The sequence below is a fragment of the Bos mutus genome, chromosome 9, assembly GCF_027580195.1.
Source record: "Bos mutus isolate GX-2022 chromosome 9, NWIPB_WYAK_1.1, whole genome shotgun sequence".
NCBI classification, from domain to species: domain Eukaryota; kingdom Metazoa; phylum Chordata; class Mammalia; order Artiodactyla; family Bovidae; genus Bos; species Bos mutus.
This window is the reverse complement of record NC_091625.1, coordinates 82,263,876-82,287,590: the sequence shown is the minus strand read 5'-3', so window position 1 is coordinate 82,287,590 and position 23,715 is coordinate 82,263,876. Positions and strand designations below refer to the sequence as shown.

At 41.3% G+C, this 23,715-nt stretch overlaps 1 protein-coding gene across 1 annotated transcript; it reads right to left on the bottom strand.

Moving 5' to 3' along the window:
- Window positions 1–1,130: 1,130 nt before the first annotated feature.
- Window positions 1,131–1,487, bottom strand: LOC138989151 (histone H2B 1/2/3/4/6-like). Its single transcript, XM_070376460.1, has one exon. The coding sequence runs from the start codon at window positions 1,485–1,487 to the stop codon at window positions 1,131–1,133; it is 357 nt and encodes a 118-aa protein (XP_070232561.1).
- Between the last annotated feature and the right edge of the window lie 22,228 nt (window positions 1,488–23,715).

Here is a 23,715-nt window from a genome sequence, read left to right as displayed (position 1 = left end):
GACACAACTGAGCGACTGAACTGAACTGAACTGAACTGAGAGAGCATATTAAAAAGCAGAGACATTACTTTGCTAACAAAGGTCCCTCTAGCCAAAGCTATGGTTTTTCCAGTAGTCATGTATGGATGTGAGAGTTGAACTATAAAGAAAGCTGAGCACCAAAAAATTGATGCTTGTGAACTGTGGTGTTAGAGAAGACTCTTGAGAGTCCCTTGGACAGCAAGGAGATCCTACCAGTCCATCCTAAAGGAAATCAGTCCTAAATGTTCATTGGAAGGACTGATGCTGAAGCTGAAACTCCAATACTTTGGCCACCTGATGTGAAGAACTGGCTCATTTGAAAAGACCCTGATACTGGGAAAGATTGTGGGCAGGAGGAGAAGGGGACGACAGAGGATAAGATGGTTGGATGGCATCACCAACTCGATAGACATGAGTTTGAGTAAACTCCGGAAGTTGGTAATGGACAGGGAGGCCTGGCGTGCTGCAGTCCATGGGGTCACAAAGAGTCAGACATGACTAAGCAACTGAACAGAACTGAACTGATATATTCTCACCCTGCTTATTTAACTTCTATGCAGAGTACATCATGTGAAATGCGGGGCATAGATGAATCACATGCTGGAATCAAGATTGCTGGGAGAAATATCAATGACCTCAGATATGCAGATGATACTACTCTAATGACAGAAAGTGAAGAATTAAAGAACTTGTGGATGAGGATGAAAGAGGAGAGTAAAAAAGCTGGCTTGAAAGTCAACATTCAAAAAACTAAGATCACTGCATCTAGTCTCATCACTTCATGAAAAATAGGTGGGGAAAAAAGTAGAAGCAGTGAAAGATTTTATTTTCTTGGGTTCCAAAATCACTGCAGACAGTGACTGCAGCCATGTAATTAAAAGACACTTGCTCCTGGGAAGAAAAGCTATGACAAACCTAGACAGCATATTAAAAAGCAGAGACATCAGTTTGCCAACAAAAGTGAAAGTGAAGTCGCTCAGTCGTGTCCGACTCTTAGCGGCCCCATGGACTACAGCCCAACAGGCCCTCCGTCCAGGGGATTTTCCAGGCAAGAATACTGGAGTGGGGTGCCATTGCCTTCTCGTTAACAGCGGCAAGGCATATTATATTTACTTGGAGCTGGTATACTTGGTGACAGCCTTAGTGCCCTCGGACACGGCGTGCTTGGCCAGCTCCCCAGGTAGCAGCAAGCACATGGCGGTCTGGATCTCCCTGGATGTGATAGTCGAGCGCTTGCTGTAATGCGCCAAGCGCGATGCCTCACCAGCGATGCCCTCGAAAATGTCGTTGACGAAGGAGTTCATGATTCCCATGGCCTTGGACGAGATGCTGGTGTCTGGATGGACTTGCTTCAGCACCTTGTACACGTACACGGAGTAGCTCTCCTTGTGGCTGCGCTTGCGCTTCTCGCGTCCTTCTTCTGGGCCCAAAGGTAGAGTCAAAGCTATGCTTTTTCCAGTAGTCATGTATGGATGTGAGAGTTGGGCCATAAAGAAGGCTGAGTGCTGAGGAATTGATGTTTTTGAATTGTGGTGCTAGAGAAGACTCTTGAGAGTCTCTTCGACTGCAAAGAGATCAAATCAATCAATCCTAAAGGAAATCAACCCTGAATATTTATTGAAAGGACTGATGCTGAAGGTGAAGCTCCAATACTTCGGCAATGAACCAACTCATTGGAAAAGACCCTGGTGCTGGGAAAGACTGAAGGCAAAGGAGAAGGGGTGGGTTAGGAAGAGATGGTTAGATAGCACCACTGACTCAAAGGACATAAATCTGAGCCAACTTCGGGAGATAGTGGAGGACAGAGGAGCCTGGCATGCTACAGTCCATGGGGTCGCAAAGAGTTGAACATGACTTAATGCTTGAACAACAACGACAAAAAAATTATTTTGGAGTTGCTAAGATTTGAATCTCATGGTTGAGTTCTATAAACCCACATGATTGAAGGAATAAGATTAAAGCACACAGAAGCAGAGGGACAATTCCTGACATAAAAGAACATCTTGAGGGATTAAAATAAACATGTATAGAAATCACCTGAGGCTCTGGAAACTTGATTAATTGTTTCGGGAAAATCAGGAAAATATACCAGCCTCGATAAAGCACTAAGCAAAAGCTTTATTATGCAGTACTTTCTTGGTATACTGAAAGTACACCATTAACAGTACTTCTTAACCACTGGCTGCTCAAAGTTACATAAATTATTGCCATGACAACTATTTCTTTAGCAATAAAATTATGAAAACCGCAATTTCCCCTACAGATAACAAAGCCTTATCATTTGCTATTCACAATGAGCTTAATGTTTACCCCTCAGCAGTCATCACAGACAAAGCATCTGTGTAGCAACACAGACCCTACCAACTTGGAAAGGAGGTGCTCTAAAAGAACTCAGGAAGAGGGCTATTTCAATTGCAGGAAGCTTTGTCCCCAGAGGCAAACACATAATAAATAATGGTTGGAGTTCCACACACATCCACAAAGACCTAAATTAGTCATAATTTGGTTAAAATGCACAATATTGAGGAGGGGGGAGAAAATAGTGTGTCTAGATTCACAATTAAAAAGCAGGAACAGTAGTAGAACTGAGGAGTGAAACTCAGTCTGAAAAAGAACTCTTGGACAGTGTCAAGAGCTTCAAGGCTGAACGCAGTTTTGTTACTTCACTTTGTTAATGAACTTCATCTCTAGCCCTCTCTGCTCCTTTCTCGCAGACTTTTATTTTTTCTTCAACCTTTGCAGGCTCCTCTGAGCTCAGGGTCTCTAACATGATGCTTATTCTGTCTTTGAAGCTCTCCCCATCCACCCAGCTTCCCCATGTCACCTGGCTACCACTTACTCATCCTCAGATCTCAGACTAGGGGGCCATTCAGATGAGATCTGGCCCTCCTTATAACACTGCATAGCATCCTGGGCTGAGAATCCATGCATTTCATCTCTATAATAATTATTAGGAATTAGCACAATTTCTTGTGCTTAGTATTTCTTTAACCTTGTCTTCCAACTACAGACAAGCTCCATGATATCAGGGACACTGTTCTTGTCACCTCTATGTTCACATTACATAGCACAGCCTGTGCTCAATAAGTATTTATTGTATTCATGTGTTTTTAAAGCGGCCTCCCTTTTCTTTATAAAAATGTAATATTCACGAGAGTTTTACACCATGATATGGTTTGAGGATATTGCTTAAGAAATGAAACAAAGGAAGAGAAAAGAGATCTTGCCTGAAAGGAAGGGAGGTTAGAATAAGCACAGAAGAATAAGCTTCAGGAAATAAAAAGTCAAAAGAAATGGGCTAACATATCTTTTGAATTCTCTCATTTCAAAGGGAAGAAGCAATTGGTAGAGAGAAACCACAGCACCATACAATGTCTAGACCTGACTAGAAGGAAGTATCATGCAGATAGCATAAGGCTGTCTGCATCAACAATGGGGAGGGGGTAGAATGAAGCCAAGACATATCTGGCAATTTCTTTGTTTAGTATGAACACAAATGTTTGTATTAATAGCTCAGGGAATGGCTTTGCAGGGAAGTATTCTTTTGACTTGACAAACATAGCTTAGTGTATCTTATTTTTTAACTCTTCTTCATTCATTTAAAAGTGTTTTTTTGTTTGTTTGTTTGTTTTTTTCTGAGCACCCATTATGTTACCAAGTCCTGAGTTAGGTCTGAGATACAAGATTAACAAGATGAGTGCTGTTGAAAAACTCACAATGAGCCAACTGGACAAATAATTATGAGACAGTGTGTCAAAGTCCTAGGCTGAAATTGATCCAAGTAAATAAATCATCATGTGGGCTTGGCCAGAAGGAAAGGGAAAAATGTGAATGGGGTCAAGAGAGCTTCAACTGGGCAGAGGAGGCTTGAAATTGAGACTGAGTGAAAGGAGTTTCTCTCCAACAGAGAAGGAAAGATGCTCCTAGAGAGAGAGGAATGTGTGCAAGATATGGGAAAATCCTTTGGCTTGTTTGAGAGAAGAGCAGCGATTCTCTGTGACTGGAATAAAGAATGCATATCCTGGGCATCAGTGAGCCTGGACAAGAGGGGCTAGATCTTAAAGAGCCTTGCAAGTCATGAGTTTAAAATTCCCTCAAGACTAATGACATTCAAAATTCTTCTAAACACAGGCATTCTTTGAGAAAATCTTATACCGAAGCCTATAAAGTAGATAAGACCATAGCTGCTGTGGGCTGCTGAGTGGCCACCTGACCCCTTGCCTCCAACCTCCACACACAGCCTAAGGTCCTTCCTTGAAGACCACAGACCATTGAACACTCTGCCTGTGGACACCACAGAGTTGTTAGGGCAGAAAAGGTGCTCAGTAAATAAACTAGCTAGAGTCATGTGATCAAATGAGACTTTCGTTTGTAGCTCTAATTTTTGCTTTTGAGTTTACTCTGACTGCAGTGGGGAACGAACAGGAGAAGGGAAGCTAACTCAGCATGGGACAGGCATTCATTGAGCAATCCAAGGGTGGAAGGAGGCTAAATGGTGGGACAGTCTTGTTTCAGGCTCACTATATTTTCCCACCCTCCCTGACAACCCCCTCTCTGTTGGGTCTAGAGCTGCAGGGGAAAATTATGTGATTGCTCCCACAAAAGAAGTTGTCTTGTGACCTTTTCAGCCTAAGTGCAGCTGATTCCAGGAAGAAGAGAGATTTGAAGATGGAGCAAGAAGAGATCTTCCCAAAGTGGAAGGAAGACTAAGATGAGAACAGACCAGACCAAAGGTTCATGGGTCTGAAGCTTATACAGTTTGAGAGATCTTCTAAGAAAATGAAGTTATGAATACAAACTTAAATTTAGAAACATAAATCACAAGTTACAAATTTTAAAGATATTTAAAAAGAGAAAACATCACAAATCCATAATTACATTTTTATGGATGAACTGCCCCACACACCCATGATAATGCTTTTGTTTGTACTTTCCAGCTGCACACTCTTCTATTATTTCTTCATATGATAACCACATATTTTCTATAGAAAAGGTACATAATTCACTATTTCTTCTAGCATGGTCAGTTGCATTTTGATATATTATCATCTTTGATTATTACTTAAAGTTTGGAAAATTTTCTTTCAGCTTACTCCTTTTTGGTAATATGTAAATTTTAATAGTCAAATTCAGGAAACTTCTATCAAGTCAATTTTATTTATGAGGTGGAAGACTTCAGGTTATTTCAAGTTTCCTTTTCCTGTGACAAATCTTACTCTTTCAATTGATGACCTGCAGCGACGTTTGTCACTGTCTTCATTGTAGTGTTGCACTGTGCGTTTATAATATGATCACTGAAGCCACTTTCATGTCAAAACAACAAGAAGTTTAAATTGTTTTCCAATGTGTCCATGTGAATCACTCCTCTTCATTAATTAGATTATTAAGCAATCCAAAGGCAAATTCGATATCTTTTTGTATCAAGTCCTGTCTCATACAGAGAAAATGTTTGGCTGGCGAAAGAATTTAAAATCATTCATAGGATTTCAGTAAGAAGAGTAGCATATGCTAGCCAACCAGTCGAATATGGCAAAGACAACAATCAAGTGTGGCTTCCCTGGTGGCTCAGTGGTAAAGAACCCACCTGCAATACAGGTGATGTGGGTTCAATCCCTGGGTTGAGATCCCCTAAAGAGATGGAAATGGCAACCCAATCCAGTATTCTTGCCTAGAGAATCTCTTAGACAAAGGAGCCTGGCAAGCTATAGTCCACGGGGTTGCAAAGAGTCAGGACATGACTGAGAGCCTAAACAATGACAATAAAGTAGTAATGTCTGGCATCTGTTTTACTTACCTAACACTTCATTTTTACACTCTTCCCATTATTTAATTCTAAAAAATGATTTGGGATAATTAAGTCACATTTCCTTTTCATTTTGACATTTTTCAATGTGCTTATTAGGGCTTCCCTGGTGGCTCAGATGGTTAAGCGTCTGCTTACAATGCGGGAGACCCAGGTTCAATCCCTGGGTTGGGAAGATCCCCTGAAGAAGGAAATGGCAACCCACTCCAGTACTCTTGCCTGGAAAATCCCATGGACAGAGAAGCCTGGTAGGCTACAGTCCACAGGGTCACAAAGAGTCAGACATGACTGAGCAACTTCACTTTCTAATGTGCTTATATAAAACTGAATCAAACGTAGTAATCTGTTCAATAAGTCTTATGACTTCAATAATTATCATTATTTCAAGAACATCACTTTTCATTGTAACCTCTGAAAGGCAAATCCCATTCACTTGAAAATTTAATTGGCATAAGTACTCAATTAAATAATAACACTAAATATTGTCAATAAATCTGTTCTCTCTCCCTTTGGTTCTTCAAGGTGTTCATTTAGTGCATTTGTATTTGATTGATGTGTAATTCAAGAACCTTCTTGTCTGTGGAGTCCTCCTGACTTTCAGGAAGTTCTAATTTACTGAAAACATTTTACAAATTATATAATAATACAATATATACAATGTCTTATCTTGGACTCAGTAGTTGGAATCTTTTAACAGTTGGAACATTGGGTTTTTTGCTGTTGCTCATAATATCTACTTGAAAAATATTTCTAATGTCTATTGTACGTTCTGTTTAATTCTCTGTAAATGTTACTGCCATCATGATTTTAGGGAGAAAAACAGCTTTCTTTCATTAAATTGTACTATCAGGACAAATATGGTACATATCAAAGTCAGTGAATTTTCCCAATAAAGTTGTTGAAAGCCCCTCATGCTCTTGTGATTATACAAGCTTTAGTTTCAGTTGCAATAAGAGGTTTTGGTGTGCCAAATTCTGTCTTTTTGTGTCAAACTGTCTTTTGTCAAAATTGCCCATTACATTTTTTGGTTTCTACTAGAATACTCTCGGAGAAGGCAATGGCACCCCACTCCAGTACTCCTGCCTGGAAAATCCCATGGACGGAGGACCCTGGTAGGCTGCTGTCCACGGGGTCGCTGAGAGTTGGACACGACTGAGCGACTTCACTTTCACTTTTCACTTTCATGCATTGGAGAAGGAAACGGCAACCCACTCCAGTGTTCTTGCCTGGAGAATCCCAGGGACGGGGGAGCCTGGTGGGCTGCCGTCTATGGGGTCGCACAGAGTCGGACACGACTGAAGCTACTTAGCAGCAGCAGCAGAATACTCTATTCCCATAGTACCTGAATTTGTGTGTAATTAATAATTCTGGGTAATGATGTATTTAGCTTATCTGAAATTAAGACATATAAAATTCATATTTATAGTCTTCTACCACTGAAGGGACCTATATAGTTGTATAATAATATTTCTCTAAATTAAATACACTGACACAACAAATATGTGTAGGAACTTTGTCCCTGGACCACTTGTTTCTTGATGTTTTGCTATGCTGGTGGTGATTTGGCATCTCAATTCTTCTGGGACACCCAGACTACTTCAGGACATGTGTACGCAAGCTTAGTCACTCAGTCGTGTCTGACTCTTTGTGACCCTATGAACCGTAGCCTGCCAGGCTCCTCTGTCCATGGGATTCTCCAGGCAAGAATACTAGAGTGGGTTACCATGCCCTTCTCCAGGGGATCTTCTTGATCCAGGGATTGAACCTGGGTCTCTTAAGTATCCTTCATTGGCAGGCAGGTTCTTTATGACTAGAGCTACCTGGGAAGGCTCAAATACACTAAGATGTGAGCTAATGTGTTGGGTTTTTACAAAAAAAAAATGTGATTTCACACACAAAAGCACCAATATTTAAAGTACTGTTATAGATTTATGCTCCACAAATATAGAAATTCTGACAAATAATGGATTTTTTTATAACTTGCATTTTACAAAGAAAATTCATGTTATATTTATGATTGTATATAATGCATCAACAAGTGTATTTCCTTATGGAAAATGTTCTGGTTATGCATCAGTAGGAACTGCTTCAACACTAACATCTGATAACTGGAAGAATTTTCCATAAAACAGCTCCTGGCTCCAAACTTTTCAAAACTCATCCTTTCTCCACTGCCTACATATTTCCAGTGCCTTGTTATTGTTGTTTAGCTGCTCAGTCATGTTCAACTGTCTGCAACCCCATGGACTGTACTCCGCCAGGCTCCTCTATCCATGGGATTCTTCAGGCAAGAATACTGGAGTGGGTTGCCATTTCCCTCTTCATTCTAGTGCCTTAGGATATATTTATATCACAGTGGTCCTGCACCATTGTTTCGTGGTGCTGAATGAGTCCTGGGAGGATTTCTAGAAGCCAGTCCTATACTACACCTACCACTGGCAATAACATAATCACACACTGAGCATGATCTAAACAAACTAAGCATTTCTGCAACTTACCTTCCATGCAGTGTGACTTCCAGCATGCTAGTAAATACCAAAGCCACCCAACAAGAGAGAATCAGAGTGAAGACAATAATCCTCACTGATCATTGTCAAAATAAACGATCGTACAAATACACTGCAGAGTCCTTCTGAAGAACCGTCCCTGTAAATGAGGCACTTTGAAGCCGGATTTAATGAGCTTTCTAGTAAATCCCTGATCGCTCAGTTGGTAAAGAATTGGTCTGCAGTGCAGGAGACCCCGGTTTGATCCCTGGATCAGGAAGATCTGCTGGAGAAAGGATAGGGTACCCACTCCAGTATTCTTGGGCTTCCCTTGTGGCTCAGGTGGTAAAGAATCTGCCTGCAATACAGGAGACCGGGGTTCCATCCCTGGTTTGGGAAGATCCCCTGGAGAAGGGAAAGGCTACTCATTCCAGTATTCTGGTCTGGAGAATTCCATGGACTGTATAGCCCATGGGGTCGCAAAGAGTTGGACATGACTGAGAGACTTTCACTTTCCCTTTCTTTCTAGTAGCTCTACCTCCTGGCAGAGGAATGCAAGGAGCACCTCCAGGGAGGACTAAGAAATGCTCCTGACAAGGCTGAATTCTTGGCATCAAAACATTCCCTTGCCAAAATGAGACATGGAAGCCACACAGTCACTAAGGACCTCAAAAACTTGAACAGCTGCATTCGAACAGAAAACTAGAGGGAACACTTTGAAGTTAAGGTATTTTATTGCTATTAGTCTTGTCATTTCTACTGCCATTGTTGTTTTCTAATAAACTGGAAACTCCCTAATTCCCAGTAATGACCAGCTTCTCACCAGCCTAAGTAATAGGACAGGGGCTCAGAATAGACTTGATTTGACAATAAAAAAACATAACACAACTTACATGTCCATGTTGATATTATGGTTACAAATCCATGCCCATTATTATCTCAATATTTCACATGAGATACTTGTTATTTCTAACACCATCTCAATAAACAGAGAGGTTAATAACAAACGTATATCATTATAAATACAAGTATGACACTAGCTGAGAAAAGTATTAAGACATTATTTTCACTGATTATAATTTCAAAGAACAGTCCATGACACCCTAAAGAGATTTATTCATATTCTTATTTTCAGAAACAGTTTAAAAAGTGACTGCCTTTCAATTCTGTAGTTTTATTTTCTTAATTGTTTAGGACAAAAATTAAAGTAAAAATATTTCACTGCAAAAGAACAGTGTTCTGCCTTGCACCTGGGTTTTTCCATGACCCCCTTCTGCATAGTAATCAGAGACCCTAATCTGCTCTTGCAGCTCCATGAAAACTTCTGGATAAAATCACTATGTTTGCGAAGCTCCCCTGGTTTCTGACCAGCCTTAAAAAACAGTGAGGGTTGCAATCATGACTTCTGCAAAGAATACTGTACACTACTGTTACATAAACTGATACCTGACAGATAATCAGTTCCCAGAAAATGATCTCACTGCATGGAGTTCCTAGTACTGAATAAAATAGAGATTATATGTTTGGTAGCCAATCTGAAATGTGAAATATGTTGAGCTATTCCAGTGGGTGACATACAAAATCATTTCAACCTGTGACTAGTACTATGCTGTGAATGTGTATCATTGGGTGAGAACTCAAAGAAGGAAAAAGGGGGTGGCATTCCACTCCAACTTCTTGGGGGAAGGAAAAACAAATTACAAGTGACAGAGTCAAAATAAACTGCATAGGACAGGATGTCAGAGATGCTTATTTTGAAACATAAGCCCCAGTTCTATTCTGCCACAGGGTAAAAATATGTTGATTTTTTCATTCAAATTAAAAGGAAAAACTATGAGTGCTTTAGTAAAATTTAAAGAAGGATAACACTGCAATCTCTTCATTACCCAGGGAGACCTCCCACTAGCACCTCCAAGAAGTTTATGTCCTTGCAAATGTTTTGGCCACTCTGAACCTGTAATATTATGTGCAGAAACTCATGTCTGGAATTAACTGCGGATCCTCAGCAACTGAGGTAGATGGCATGTGACTGACCACTCTGTGCTCGCTCTCACCTTGTATCACAGATGCCTCGGGCTGGTGCCTGAAAATATATGGCTCAACTGGAACATTTTTTTCAAAACTTAGCATTACTCACTTCCATGTTTGGCTCACTGATTTCAGGTCAAGCCCAAGGAAGTAGGAATATCCATGGATGGAGCTGTGCTAATGCTATGCCATGGCTCCAAACACACCATTTCTCACTAGGCACAGCAGTTAAGATAGGCTTACCCTGAGGCCACACCAGAGCTCACACCTGAACTCTTGTTGCTTTGTGATTTTGTGCAAGTGTTTGTTCCTCTGGATCTCAATTTCTTCAGTATCACAAGGAGATCCAAGCAGTCCATCCTAGAGGAAATCAGTCCTGAATATTCATTGGAAGGACCGATGCTGAAGCTGAAACTCCAATCCTTTGGCTACCTGATGCAAAGAACTGACTCATTGGAAAAGACCCTGATGCTGGGAAAGATTGAAGGAAGGAGGAGAAGGGGACGACAGAGGATGAGATGGTTGGATGGCATCACCGACTCGATGGACATGAGTTTGGGTAGGCTCCGGAAGTTGGTGAAGGACAGGGAAGCCTGGCGTGCTGCTGTTCATGGGGTTGCAAAGAGCCGGACACAACTGAGCAACTGAACTGAACTGAACAGAGATGATGCTAGTGCTTACCTCTTATACTAGACAAAATAATATATGTAAAGTACCTGGCTTAAGATCAATGCTCAAACACTGGGGCCAGTATTATTTTGCAACCCCAGATAGCTTTTCAGCTTTGATTCATCCATTCACCATTCTAAATAGTAGTTACAACTTATTCATGAAATATGCATGGGACACCAGTTCTGAGCCCAGTTGCTGTCCTAGGCACTGAAGACACAGCCATGGGTAAGACACAGCCCGTGCTTTCTGTCCTGCTGCAGAGTCAACTCAGGGCAACTTGTCTGAGAAAGACAAGTTCTTGAAAAGTCGTGCGTTCTTCTCCTCGCCACAGCGGAATCCTCACAGAGACTGAAAAGGCAATCATCAGAAACAAAGCATCCCCTTGAAATTTTTTAGAACCAAATGGAGCAAACAGCTTTATGGATTTTTTAATACTAAAGGCCATAATTCAAATAAATAAATAAATTCAATTTTTAAGGTCTTGAGACATTTCTTCAGGAGTCCACATTATAAGGTACGATCTCTGCCTCCACATACTCCTCTCTCTCACATTTCAGAAGCCCCGCTAACACGCATGTATACATTGATGCCTATAAACACCTCATTCTTTAAAACAACTCCAAATTCTGAGCCAATGCTCCTTATTGTTGCTCACTTTCCCCTGAGGCTTACCCACAGATGGAGAATTAACTCCTCATGCAGACCTGAACATGGCAGGCAGCAGGCAGACAGCACAAAGAAATGAGATTTCTCACCACGAATTAATAACTAATCGTTATATTACTTATATGTGTACATCAGTCCCACGTTCAACAGATGTTATTGAGTTCCTACAGTGTACCAGGTTATGCCGCAGATGTTAAAGGCAGAAAAGTGAATCTGTGTATGGGGTCATGCTCAGTTCAGTTCAGTTCAGTCGCTCAGTCATGTCCGACTCTTTGAGACCCCATGAACCGCAGCACACCAGGCCTCCCTGTCCATCACCAACTCCCAGAGTCCACCCAAACCCATGTCTATTGAGTCAGTGATGCCATCCAACCATCTCATCCTCTGTCATCCCCTTCTCCTCCTGCCCTCAATCTTTCCCAGCATCAGGGTCTTTTCAAATGAGTCAGCTCTTTGCATCAGGTGGCCAAGGTATGGAGTTTCAGCTTCAACATCAGTCCTTCCAATGAACACCCAGGACTGATCTCCTTTAGGATGGACTGGTTGGATCTCCTTGCAGTCTAAGGGACTCTCAAGAATCTTCTCCAACACCACAGTTCAAAAGCATCAATTCTTCAGCATTCAGCTTTCTTTATAGTCCAAATCTCATACCCATACATGACTACTGGAAAAATCATAGCCTTGACTAGATGGACTTTTGTTGACAAGGTAATGTTTCTTCTTTTTAATATGCTGTCTAGGTTGGTCATAACTTTCCTTCCAAGGAGTAAGCATCTTTTAATTTCATGGCTGCAATCACCATCTGGAGTGATTTTGGAGCCCCCCAAAAATAAAGTCTGCCACTGTTTCCCCATCTATTTGCCATGAAGTGATGGGACCAGATGCCATGATCTTAGTTTTCTGAATGCTGAGCTTTAAGCCAACTTTTTCACTTTCCTCTTTCACTTTCATCAAGAGGCTCTAAAGACTAAAGTCTTCTTCACTTTCTTCCATAAGGGTGGTGTCATCTGCATATCTGAGATTATTGATATTTCTCCCAGAAACCTGGATTCCAGCTTGTGCTTCTTCCAGCCCAGCATTTCTCATGATGTACTCTGCATATAAGTTAAATAAGCAGGGTGACAATATACAGCCTTGATGTACTCCTTTTCCTATTTGGAACTAGTCTGTTGTTCCATGTCCAGTTCTAACTGTTGCTTCCTGACCTGCATACAGGTTTCTCAAGAGGCAGGTCAGGTGGTCTGGTATTCCCATTTCTTTTAGAATTTTCCATAGTTTATTGTGATCCACACAGTCAAAGGCTTTGGCATAGTCAATAAAGCAGAAATAGATGTTTTTCTGGAATTCTCTTGCTTTTTCAATGATCCAGCAGATGTTGGCAATTTGATCTCTGGTTCCTCTGCCTTTTCTCAGTTATATACTCAGTTGTATCCAACTCTTTGTGACCCCAAGGACTGTAGTTTGCCAGGGTCCTCTGTCCATGGGATTTCCCAGGCAAAAATACTGGAATGGGTTGCCATTTCATTCTCCAGGGATCTTCCCCATCCAGGGATTGAACTCTCAAGTCTTGAGTCTTCTGCTTTAGTAAGTGGATCCTTTACCACTAGCACCACCTGGGAAGAGTGAATAAAACAGATAAATGTTAAGTCCTTTAGGAGTCTACCTTGTGAGCTTCAGGAATAGCAGTTTCTCCATTCTTCAAGGCATTGGCTATAGGACTCAGACAATGGTGTAAACAAATCTACACTGGAACATGGACTGTCATATTGTATCCATTCTAAGATGCACATTTCTTTCACCTGTTAACATCTCTGAAGCCAAAGAGCATCCTACAGTGGGCAGACTCATAGTTACTGCCATTAGTGGCATCGTTTGTGGGGGCAGGGGGAATCAAAGTTTGATTATTCTGATAAGATCAAGAAAGCACCAGGACACTAACAATAACTAATAATAATAGCAGGCAAACCTCAACTCTTACTGACTAAACATAATAAAAGATCATTTCTCTCTCAGTCTGATGCTAATGTTCCATTTTGGAGCACTCTCCTCCAAGCACTAATTTAGAAACCAGATTCACAGTGAAAACTCTCCAATCCAGGACTCTGTGTTTCCCTGCGGGTCTTTTCCATCTGGCCAGGCAGAAGGGAAAGAGTATGGAAGATCACGTGGGGGAGATACGTGCCAGGCAGGAAGCAGCCTGGGTCACATCTGCCAACACTCACTGGAAAGTGCCCAGCCACTGGACACACCCACCTACCCTCTCACTCAGCAGGCGGGGCCTTGAGAGAAGGAACAGCAACTGCACCTGGGAATGAGAATCAGGCTCAGCCAAGAGAAACTGTGGATCCTGGACTTTGCTGACGCCAGGGCACAAGCACGAGAAATAGGATGCTCATCACATATGTTTCCCTTGCTTAGTACATTGGGTTTTTAAAAGCTATTTCATGTTTTCACTCTCGCTTACTCCACAAAGTAGCTTTGGGGGATAGGTATCTTTAGACAAATGAGGGATGAAGACAAAAGAGTTACTTATTGGCCTGATTCTATATGATATTACTAGAGTGACCATATCATTTATCTTTTAAACCAGAAGGAGAAGGAAACAGGGCAGTCTTACTAACTGCACTGGAGAGCAGGCATAAATTGGGATAAACTTGGGTAAACTGGGATGTATTGTCCTCTACCCATGGTGGGCAGCGTATGGATCAAATCACAGAGCTCCAGACCCTGAGTCTGATGTTCTTTTCTCTACACTCTAGCTGGCCTTTCAGTCTAATTGAATCTAAGAAACACTTATGGCAAACAGTACTTAGTTCATTCTAGAGAACTATGTTAAAACTGAGCTTTTAATGGTTTCAAATAATATATTTGCAAAATGTAAACCAACCCCAAAAGATGTGCCATAAAAGTCATAGGTGTTTAGTCCATACAAATGAAACAAACAAGGCTTTCAGTTCAGTTCAGTTCAGTCGCTCAGTCATGTCCAACTCTTTGTGACCCCATGAATTGCAGCACACCAGGCCTCCCTGTCCATCACCAACTCCCAGAGTTCACCCAGACTCACATCCATCGAGTCAGTGATGCCATCCAGCCATCTCATCCTCTGTCGTCCCCTTCTCCTCCTGCCCCCAATCCCTCCCAGCATCAGGATCTTTTCCAATGAGTCAACTCTTCGCATGAAGTGGACAAAGTATTGGAGTTTCAGCTTTAGCATCATTCCTTCCAAAGAAATCCCAGGGATCTCCTTCAGAATGGACTGGTTGGATCTCCTTGCAGTCCAACGGACTCTCAAGAGTCTTCTCCAACACCACAGTTCAAAAGCATCAATTCTTTGGCGCTCAGCCTTCTTTACAGTCCAACTCTCACATCCATACATGATCACAGGAAAAACCATAGCCTTGACTAGACGGACCTTTGTTGGCAAAGTGATATCTCTGCTTTTGAATATGCTATCTAGGTTGGTCATAACTTTCCTTCCAAGGAGTAAGCGTCTTTTAATTTCATGGCTGCAGTCACCATCTGCAGTGATTTTGGAGCCCAGAAAAATAAAGTCTGACACTGTTTCCACTGTTTCCCCATCTATTTGCCATGAAGTGATGGGACCGAATGCCATGATCTTCATTTTCTGAATGTTGAGCTTTAAGCCAACTTTTTCACTCTCCACTTTCACTTTCATCAAGAGGCTTTTTAGTTCCTCTTCACTTTCTGCCGTAAGGGTGGTGTCATCTGCATATCTGAGGTTATTGATATTTCTCCCAGTAATCTTGATTCCAGCTTGTGTTTCTTCCAGTCCAGCATTTCTCATGATGTACTCTGCATATAAGTTAAATAAACATGGTGACAATATACAGCCTTTTCCTATTTGGAACCAGTCTGTTGTTCCATTTCCAGCTCTTTGTAGGTAATTTGGTTTTATCTTGAAAATCCAGGGGCATGTGGGCTTCCCTGGTGGGTCAGATGGTAAAGAATCTGCCTGCAATGCTGGAGACCTGGGTTTGATCCCTGGGTTGGGAAGATCCCCTGGAGGAGGGCATGGAAACCCACTCCAATATTCTTGCCTGGAGAGAGGAGCCTGGTGGGCTGCAGCCTATGGGGTTGCAAAGGGTCAGACAAGACTGAGTGACTAAGCACACAGGACAGGGGCATGTAGATTTAATGGGTTCCATTTTACACATGATGGAAGAAATTGGACACAACAGTTCATGCTGTGGCCAGTGGTTCATATGAAGAGGAATCTGACACCAAGTGTATGAGTGTGTGCTGGAGAGATTTCCCAGCACTTGGACTTGTGAACAGAGTGATCATTTAACTTATCATCCAAATCACAACACTTTTAAGAGTGAAGGGGTTCCAATATTAATGTCAGGGGAACAGATATAAATTTGGACTGCCTAGGGCAAACTGGAATATACAGTCATCCCTTACAAGGGGAGGGGGCCATTACGCTCTCAGGGATTTTCACTCTCACCTGGCCTGGACAGGCTCTAAGTGGGGGAGCCTGTTACCATTCATTGCTACTTCACTGGTCTACCTTTTAAGAAGTGGGGCAAGAGAATGTTTCCAAAGTGGTGTTTTCATTCACAAGTCTGGTGCCCAGGCTGAGATGACTTAAAGTCTGAGATGACTTCAGGACTTCCCTGGTGGTGCAGCAGATCGGAATCTGCCTGCCAATGCAGAAGACACAGGTTTGATCCTTGGTCCAAGAAGATCACATATGCCATGGAACAACTAAGCCCGTGCCCTGCAACTACTAAGCCTGTGCTCTAGAGCCCAGGAGCTGCAACCACTGGAGCTCGCACCCCTAGAGCCTGAGCTCCACAACAAGAGAAGCCATCACCACGAGACACCCTCACACCGTAAGAGTAGCCCCTGATCACCACAGCTAGAGAAAGCCCATGTGCAGCAGCGAAGACCCAAATGCAGCCACAAATAAATAAATAAGAAGAAAATACACAATTTTTTAAAAGGACTGCTTCAACTAGGACTGCTGAACAAAGCATATACAAGCTGTTCTCCATATGGTTTGAGCTTCTCTTAGCATGGAGACTGGGTTCTGGGTGGAATTTCTTAGAAAGAGAGAGTTATAAGCCCAGGAAGAAACTACATCGTCTCTTCTGCCCTAGCCTCAGATATCATCACCTGACCTGAAACTGTTGTGATAAATGCACCCAAATTCACACGGAAAGGACCCATTTTTAAAACTGCAATATATTGGGTTGGCCAAAAAGTTTATTTGGTTCTTTCTGCTGCTGTTCAGTCGCTCAGTTGTGTCTGACTCTTTGCAACCCCATGAAGGGCAGCACACCAGGCTTCCCTGTCTTTCACTATCTCCTGGAGTTTGCTCAAACTCACGTCCATTGAGTCTGTGATGCCACCCAGCCATCTCATCCTCTATTGCCTCCTTCTCCTCCTGCCCTTAATCTTTCCCAGCATCAGGGTCTTTTCCAATAACAATGTGTTTTCTATAACATTGCAGTAAATCCTGAAAAAACTTTTTGGCTAACCCAATATGGTGTCTCAAGCATGTCCCTTTTTCTTTCATTATTATCAGACTTGCATTTGGGGCTAGCCAGCAAAACCACCACAGTAACAGCCACAAATTAAGCTTCATTTTTAAGTATTAAGCAAGCAAAGAGAAGACTTGTGTAGTAGAAAAAATATTGTTGCCAAAACTTTGAAGATGGTAAATAGGGCTGAGTATACATGGAGTTGAGAAAATATTGAATCCAAATCCCAGCTCCGGACAACAATGGGACAGAACCCATGCAAGACCTTCTGTGGGCCACTGTCAGACAAAGGTTTTACCCTTTTTCTACTCCACAAGCAGCGTAGACTCAGTCACAGCCCACTGAGACATCATTCCATAACCAAGTGGATGGGTATCACCACTGCTTCTTAATTAATCCCTATCTTCAGTCTGACAGCCAGCATGCATTTGCCTCTGTTCCTCTCAGACTAGTTTTTGAGTAAAAATAACATTCTATGACTACAAATAGTTAAGTAGGAACAGGAGCTTGAAATGAGGGGACTATTACTACAAGTTTCATTCTAGGTGTCTAGGACCCTGGAACTTGATAATCCTTTGGTTATTCATTGTTAGTATAGGTGGTGGTGATGGTAGTATTAGACCAGGGTTTTAATGGTGATAGGGCTTCCCAGGTGGCAGTAGTGGTAAAGAACACAGCTGCCAATGCAGGAGAGTGGGCTTTGACCCCTGGGTCAGGATGATCCCTTGAAGAAGGGCATGGCAACCTACTCCAGTATTCTTGCCTGGAGAATTCCATGGATAGAGTTGCCTGGCAGGCTACAGTTCACGGGGCCTCACAAAGTCAGACACAACTGAGCATGCACGCTCCTTAATGGTGATAGAAATAATTGGGTTAATCCTCTTTTTCATTCTGGTCATAGAAAAGTATTCCAAAAAACCAAGAATGACGCTTTTCCTCTCCTCCAGCTTGATTTTCTATCCCATCTAACAAGTAAAACAATCCTGTTCTCCTTGGTCCCAATACGTGGGAAACTGATAGAAAAATTCAAATGACTGTGTATGTTCAGATTCAAAGGTTTGTGTTTTCTATGAATTCCAGCTCTGCCCTTTTCTACCTGTATTACCTTGTGCAACTAATCTCAACCAGTTTTCCTATCTGAAAAAATGATGAGAAAAATAATATCTATTTTAAATGGTTGTGGTGAAGTTAAAGGAAACTCTGCATGTAAAGTGCTTAGCATATTATAAATATGCAGTAAATCAGTAAATGTTAACTGTTCTTAGCTATTATGTTTCTAGTCCCAGCTGGAGTTGATGATTTTAACTTTTTCCTCCTCCATTCTGCATAATCGCAGTTTTGAAGCTTCATTTTCTCCAAAACTTTACCATTTCCATGCTCACCCTCGGTTGATTGCTTCTATACAGAGAAAATCTTCCTCCAAGGGGAACCCAGACATTCTCAAAGCCCCTGATTGCCCAAGGGTTTAGAGTCCTGGGTGCTAGAATGCAAACTCCTGACATGTCCCTTTTTCTCTGCCCCACCTTCCTCCATACGCATGTACATTACACAGAGCATGGCAGATGCAGAAGTTGGCCTGGTCTTCATCACGAGTGGCCATTCTTTGGCCAAGCTTCCCCTTGAAATGGGCCAGTTTATGCAAGGGATGCTTTCTCAGTGATTCAAACCACTGGGAATCTGGGAACCAGACCAGAACTTATTCTGTTAACAGTTTCCTATGCAAACCACAACATGTCAGTGTCCACACTTTTACCAGGGACAATGGACAGGATCTGTTCCAGCTCTAATTTCTCATCATTATGATGTTTTAATACTTCTGAGCTGTGGCCAGCGGTGTTTTGGAGCCCACTTAGCCTGACTTACAAGAGCTGATTAGTAACTTTTTAAGAATCTTGTGAGCAGTTGTTATACATAGCCATTATTTAAAATCACATTATGCAAACTTACATATTAAAGGAATAATATTAAAAATAAAGACAATAAACACTTAAAATCCATCACATCCTTATTATTATACTACATTTTTTCTGTTATCTCTGCCTTTGATGTTGTTTACACCTACTCTATCTGTGTGGTAGGAAGAATTTATGACTATACACCACTGCGTATCTCCTCCCCACTCTGTGATAAGTGGTGCCATGTTTGTAGCTTTAAATTGATCATGGTGGCCACCAATCAGAGATTGATTTATTTTTTTGTTGATTGTCTTGACATGAGAAGTAATGAAGAAAATGTTAACAATGCAGATTAAACCTGTAAATGTCTGTAGCCATTACAGTGTGAGTAGCACAAAAAATTGAGGGCTACTGCCCCAGTATTTGAAGCAAAAAAATTGCTCATGTCACTCACACACTGATGAAGTTCTGATAAACATCTTCATTGTTTTGCTTTCAATTTAGTCTTACTTATTAATATAAACAATACAACTAACATTTATATCAGAACTGTACTCATTCATCAACAGCTATAGGTTGGCTAGATTTATAAATAGAGTTCAGCAAAAATCATTCTGTGAGAATCAATTGGCTATATGGCATTAGAGATAAAGAGCATTTATATTTTATTATTATCAGTTGTGCTACACATCCTTTATATCATTAAGGTTGATAATATACTTATGTACACCCATGTGTGCATGCTAAGTTCCTTCAATCTTGTCCGACTCTTTGCCACCCCAGGGACTGTAGGTCCCCTGGCTCCTCTGTCCATGGAATTCTCCAAGCAAGAATGCTGGCAGGGGTTGCCATGCCCTCCTCAATGGGATCTTTGGGATTCAGGGATCAAACCCACAACTCTTACATCTCCTGCATTGGCAGCTGGGTTCTTTACCACTAGTGCCACCTGGGAAGCCCATTTATGTACATATATATGCACAGATTTTCTATTGATTCCTTATAGAAGCGTCAGACAGAGCTCAGAGAAGTTTTATCTATTTTCAAATGCACATGTAAGGAGTTCCAAAATTCTCATGTTATTGATTTTTACTTCTTCAATACTCGTATGGCATTTTGGCCTTATTTACAGAATGACTATGATGTAATGAGGTTAATCTGATAATAAACAGACCTGAGGAGCCCAATAAACAGACCAGTGCATGGTAAGTCACTTCAGTTGTGCCCAGCCTTTTTCAACTGTATGGACTATAGCCCACCGGCTCCTCTATCCATGGGATTCTCCAGACAAGAATACTGGAGTGGGTTGCCATACCCTCCTCCAGGGGATCTTCCTGACCCAGAGATAGAGCCTGCATCTCTTTCATCTCCTGCATTGACAGGTGGGTCTTTACCACTAGCACCACCTGAGAAGCCCAGTCACTTCAGTCACTCAGTCGTGTCCGACTCTTTGCAACCCCGTGGACTGCAGCATGCCAGGCTTCCCTGTCCATCACAACTCCTGGAGCTTGCTCAAACTCATGTCCATTGAGTCAGTGATGCCATCCAACCAACTCATCTTCTGTCGTCCCTTTCTCCTCCCACCTTCAATCTTTCCCAGCATCAGGGTCTTTTCAAATGAGTCAACTCTTTCCATAGGTGGCTAAAGTATTAGAGTTTCAGCTTCAGTATCAGTCCTTCCAATGAATATTCAGGATTGATCTCCTTTAGGATTGACTGGTTGGATCTCCTTGAAGTCCAAAGGACTCTTAAGAGTCTTCTCCAACACCACAGTTCAAAAGCATCAATTCTTCAGCACTCAGCTTTCTTTATAGTCCAACTCTCACATCCATATATGACTACTGGAGAAACCATAGCTTTGACTATACAGACCTTTGTTGGCAAAGTAATGTCTCTGCTTTTTAGAACACTGTCTAGGTTGGTCATAGCTTCTCTTCCAAGGGAATCCCAGAACCCTCCACTAATCTAAGGAAGTAGCTCTGGATTTAGGATACATCTAAAGCCAGTATCTGCTTTTTGCTTGATTATCAGTGAAGCATTAGGAGAAGGCAGCAAAATTTCCCTGTGTGATGCCAGAGTGAAAGAAGGCATTGGATATGCTCCTTTTCTGGATTGTTCTCCCACCAACTCATTGAGCCAAAACCTGTGGTACATGTAGCTCTTCCTGCCCCTGCCCTACTAGGAAGATGCACCACGCCTCTGCCTAAATTTGAGAAGGAATCTGATTTAAGACCTGGGTATAGGAGGGATTGGCTTCCCTGGTGGCTCTGCAGTAAGAATCCATCTGCCAATACAGGAGATGTGGGTTTCATTCCTGGGTTGGGGAGGTTCCCTGGAGAAGGAAATGGCTACCCACTCAGTATGCTTGGTGGGCTACAGTCCATGGGGTCTCAAAGAGTCAGACACAACTGAGTGACTAAACAATGACATAGAAAGAGACATGCGCTGGGATGGATTGTACACAGGATCTCATATGCACCTTAGCTCCCAACAACTTGGCCAACACATATAATAACAACAACCCAGAAAGATTCTGCAGTCAGATCGGACAACATATTGAAAACCTAGTAGAGCTAAATTGTATATAATAGAAAAGACAAGACTCAGCGGAACATAGTTAAAGACTATAAATTCTTTCAAGGTAACAATGAAAATGCAAGAAGAGAATTGTTGGTAGCATAGGTCAGTAAGAGGAAATGCAGATACTATGACACAAAATAAGAAAAGCTTTGCCTTTAATTATAGAAAATATTTTGAAAATAATCAATTCTATAATTCTTTCCCAAGATGAATAACCTAAGATTCCTTTTTAAACAGGTATTAAGTAATACAATAAGTATTGGATAACTCTAGGAAAATTACAATGAGTAACTTTTAAAATGAATGATGCTTCACTCGAGTATGCTTATTATGATTTTATGCCAATAGATTATATAAATAGGTAGGCTAACATTAAAATTTTAACTTTTTCCATAGGTTCATTGCATCTGTGATCATATTTTTCCTAAGAATTTTGCTTGCATAGTAGTAATAGAAACTTGAATTTTTCTGCTGGGTATTTCTCATGATAACAAGCTCATTATGTGTGATTTCACTGAATCACTTAACTGCAAGTACAGATTAAATTTCACTATAACTGAGTTTCAAGTTGTTAAATTTTTACCTACTAACCACACAACTTAACAGGGACACCCTATTTAATAACATGTACCTTTGCAATTTCTAAAAGTATAGGCTCCAGGAGAATCTGCAAAGGGTATGCCTATCTCTAAATGGTTTTTTTGTTTGTTTGTTTTTGCAATAGGTCTGTTATTCTCAAATGGAAATGAGTGAAATGTTTGATGGTTTTTAAATAGTTGGTTATAAATAAGCCTCTTGATTTTAATTTTGAATGCATGATTTTTTTTAGGAAAAGAAGTTTAGTTTGAAAACACTTAAACTTAGGTTCTAATGTAAAGTGAAAGATTTGTTTGATCCTCTGGAAACCCACAGGTGGAAGACAGTGTAAGAGCAGGTGAACACATCCCAGACCTCTGTATACCCCAGGCTGGAATTCTCGGTGGAGTATGGACATATGGGGAAGAGTCAGAGCGCTGGGTGGACTTCTGGAGCCCAGTTGTTTGCCCCGAGTGACATACATCCCAACGTCAAAATCAGGTGCTGCCTTCACTACATCACTTGTCCAAGAGACTCCACGCTCTCAGCAATCCTTATTTGCATGTTTTATGTCATCTAATCTAAATTTTAGGTGCTATATTTTATACTTAATTTTTTGGCTTTACCATATAAGATATGAAAAGAAAAGAGAAGCAAATTACCCTTCACTTATTCTTTTCTTCCTATTTCTGGAGATCACCAAAATAATCTCTTCTGGACAGGAAAACCATCCAGTTCTTGGCTATTGCAAGGGATAAGCCTAATATTCTCTGTGTGTGCACTTCATGATGTTTTCATCAGTTTTACTGAAGCCCTACGGTTTTCTTGCTCAGGGGCTTAATTTATCACATGTGAGCCCAATATACTTCATGTCACTAGAGGTTAGAGCTTTGGACCATCTCAGAATCAGTCCCCCCAAACAGTGATAGCAAAAACTTTTTATAATTGCAAAAAATTAAATATCCATCCCCAAGAAATTATTCAATTCATCACAGTAGAATTTTCTCTATGCTCATGCGTATTATCAACACTTGGGCACATAGCCAAGCCAAAGTTTAGCTAGATTAAGAGACCACTACACTTCATCTAATGTAACACTTGAAATAAATAGTCTCCAGCACGCCTATTCAAAGGAAGATAATGAACTTCTTTGTTAATTCCCAATGATGTGTAATGTTACGTAAAGAAAGATTCTAGCAAGGATCAGGCCATGAGCCATTATCTGAATTGCTCCAAGCTATTTTTCAGTCTCAGAGAGGATTTTTATTTGAAATATTGCCTAACCAAAAGGAACTCATGAACATCTGGAGCAAATGCTAGAAAAACTTGTAGTGGGTATTCACATCTTTATTCTACAACAATACCTTCCCACCCAAGTCATTTAGAATCCCTCTTGTTCACTGAAGGAAGTCTGGCCAAAGGAGCTTTTCATCAGAAATGAAATAAATTGATGTAGAGTTTTACCAAACATGTATTGATAGAAC

Excerpts from the sequence above, each read along its gene's own strand:
- LOC138989151 (XM_070376460.1), bottom strand. The coding sequence starts at position 1,487 with ATGACTACTGGAAAAAGCATAGCTTTGACTCTACCTTTGGGCCCAGAA.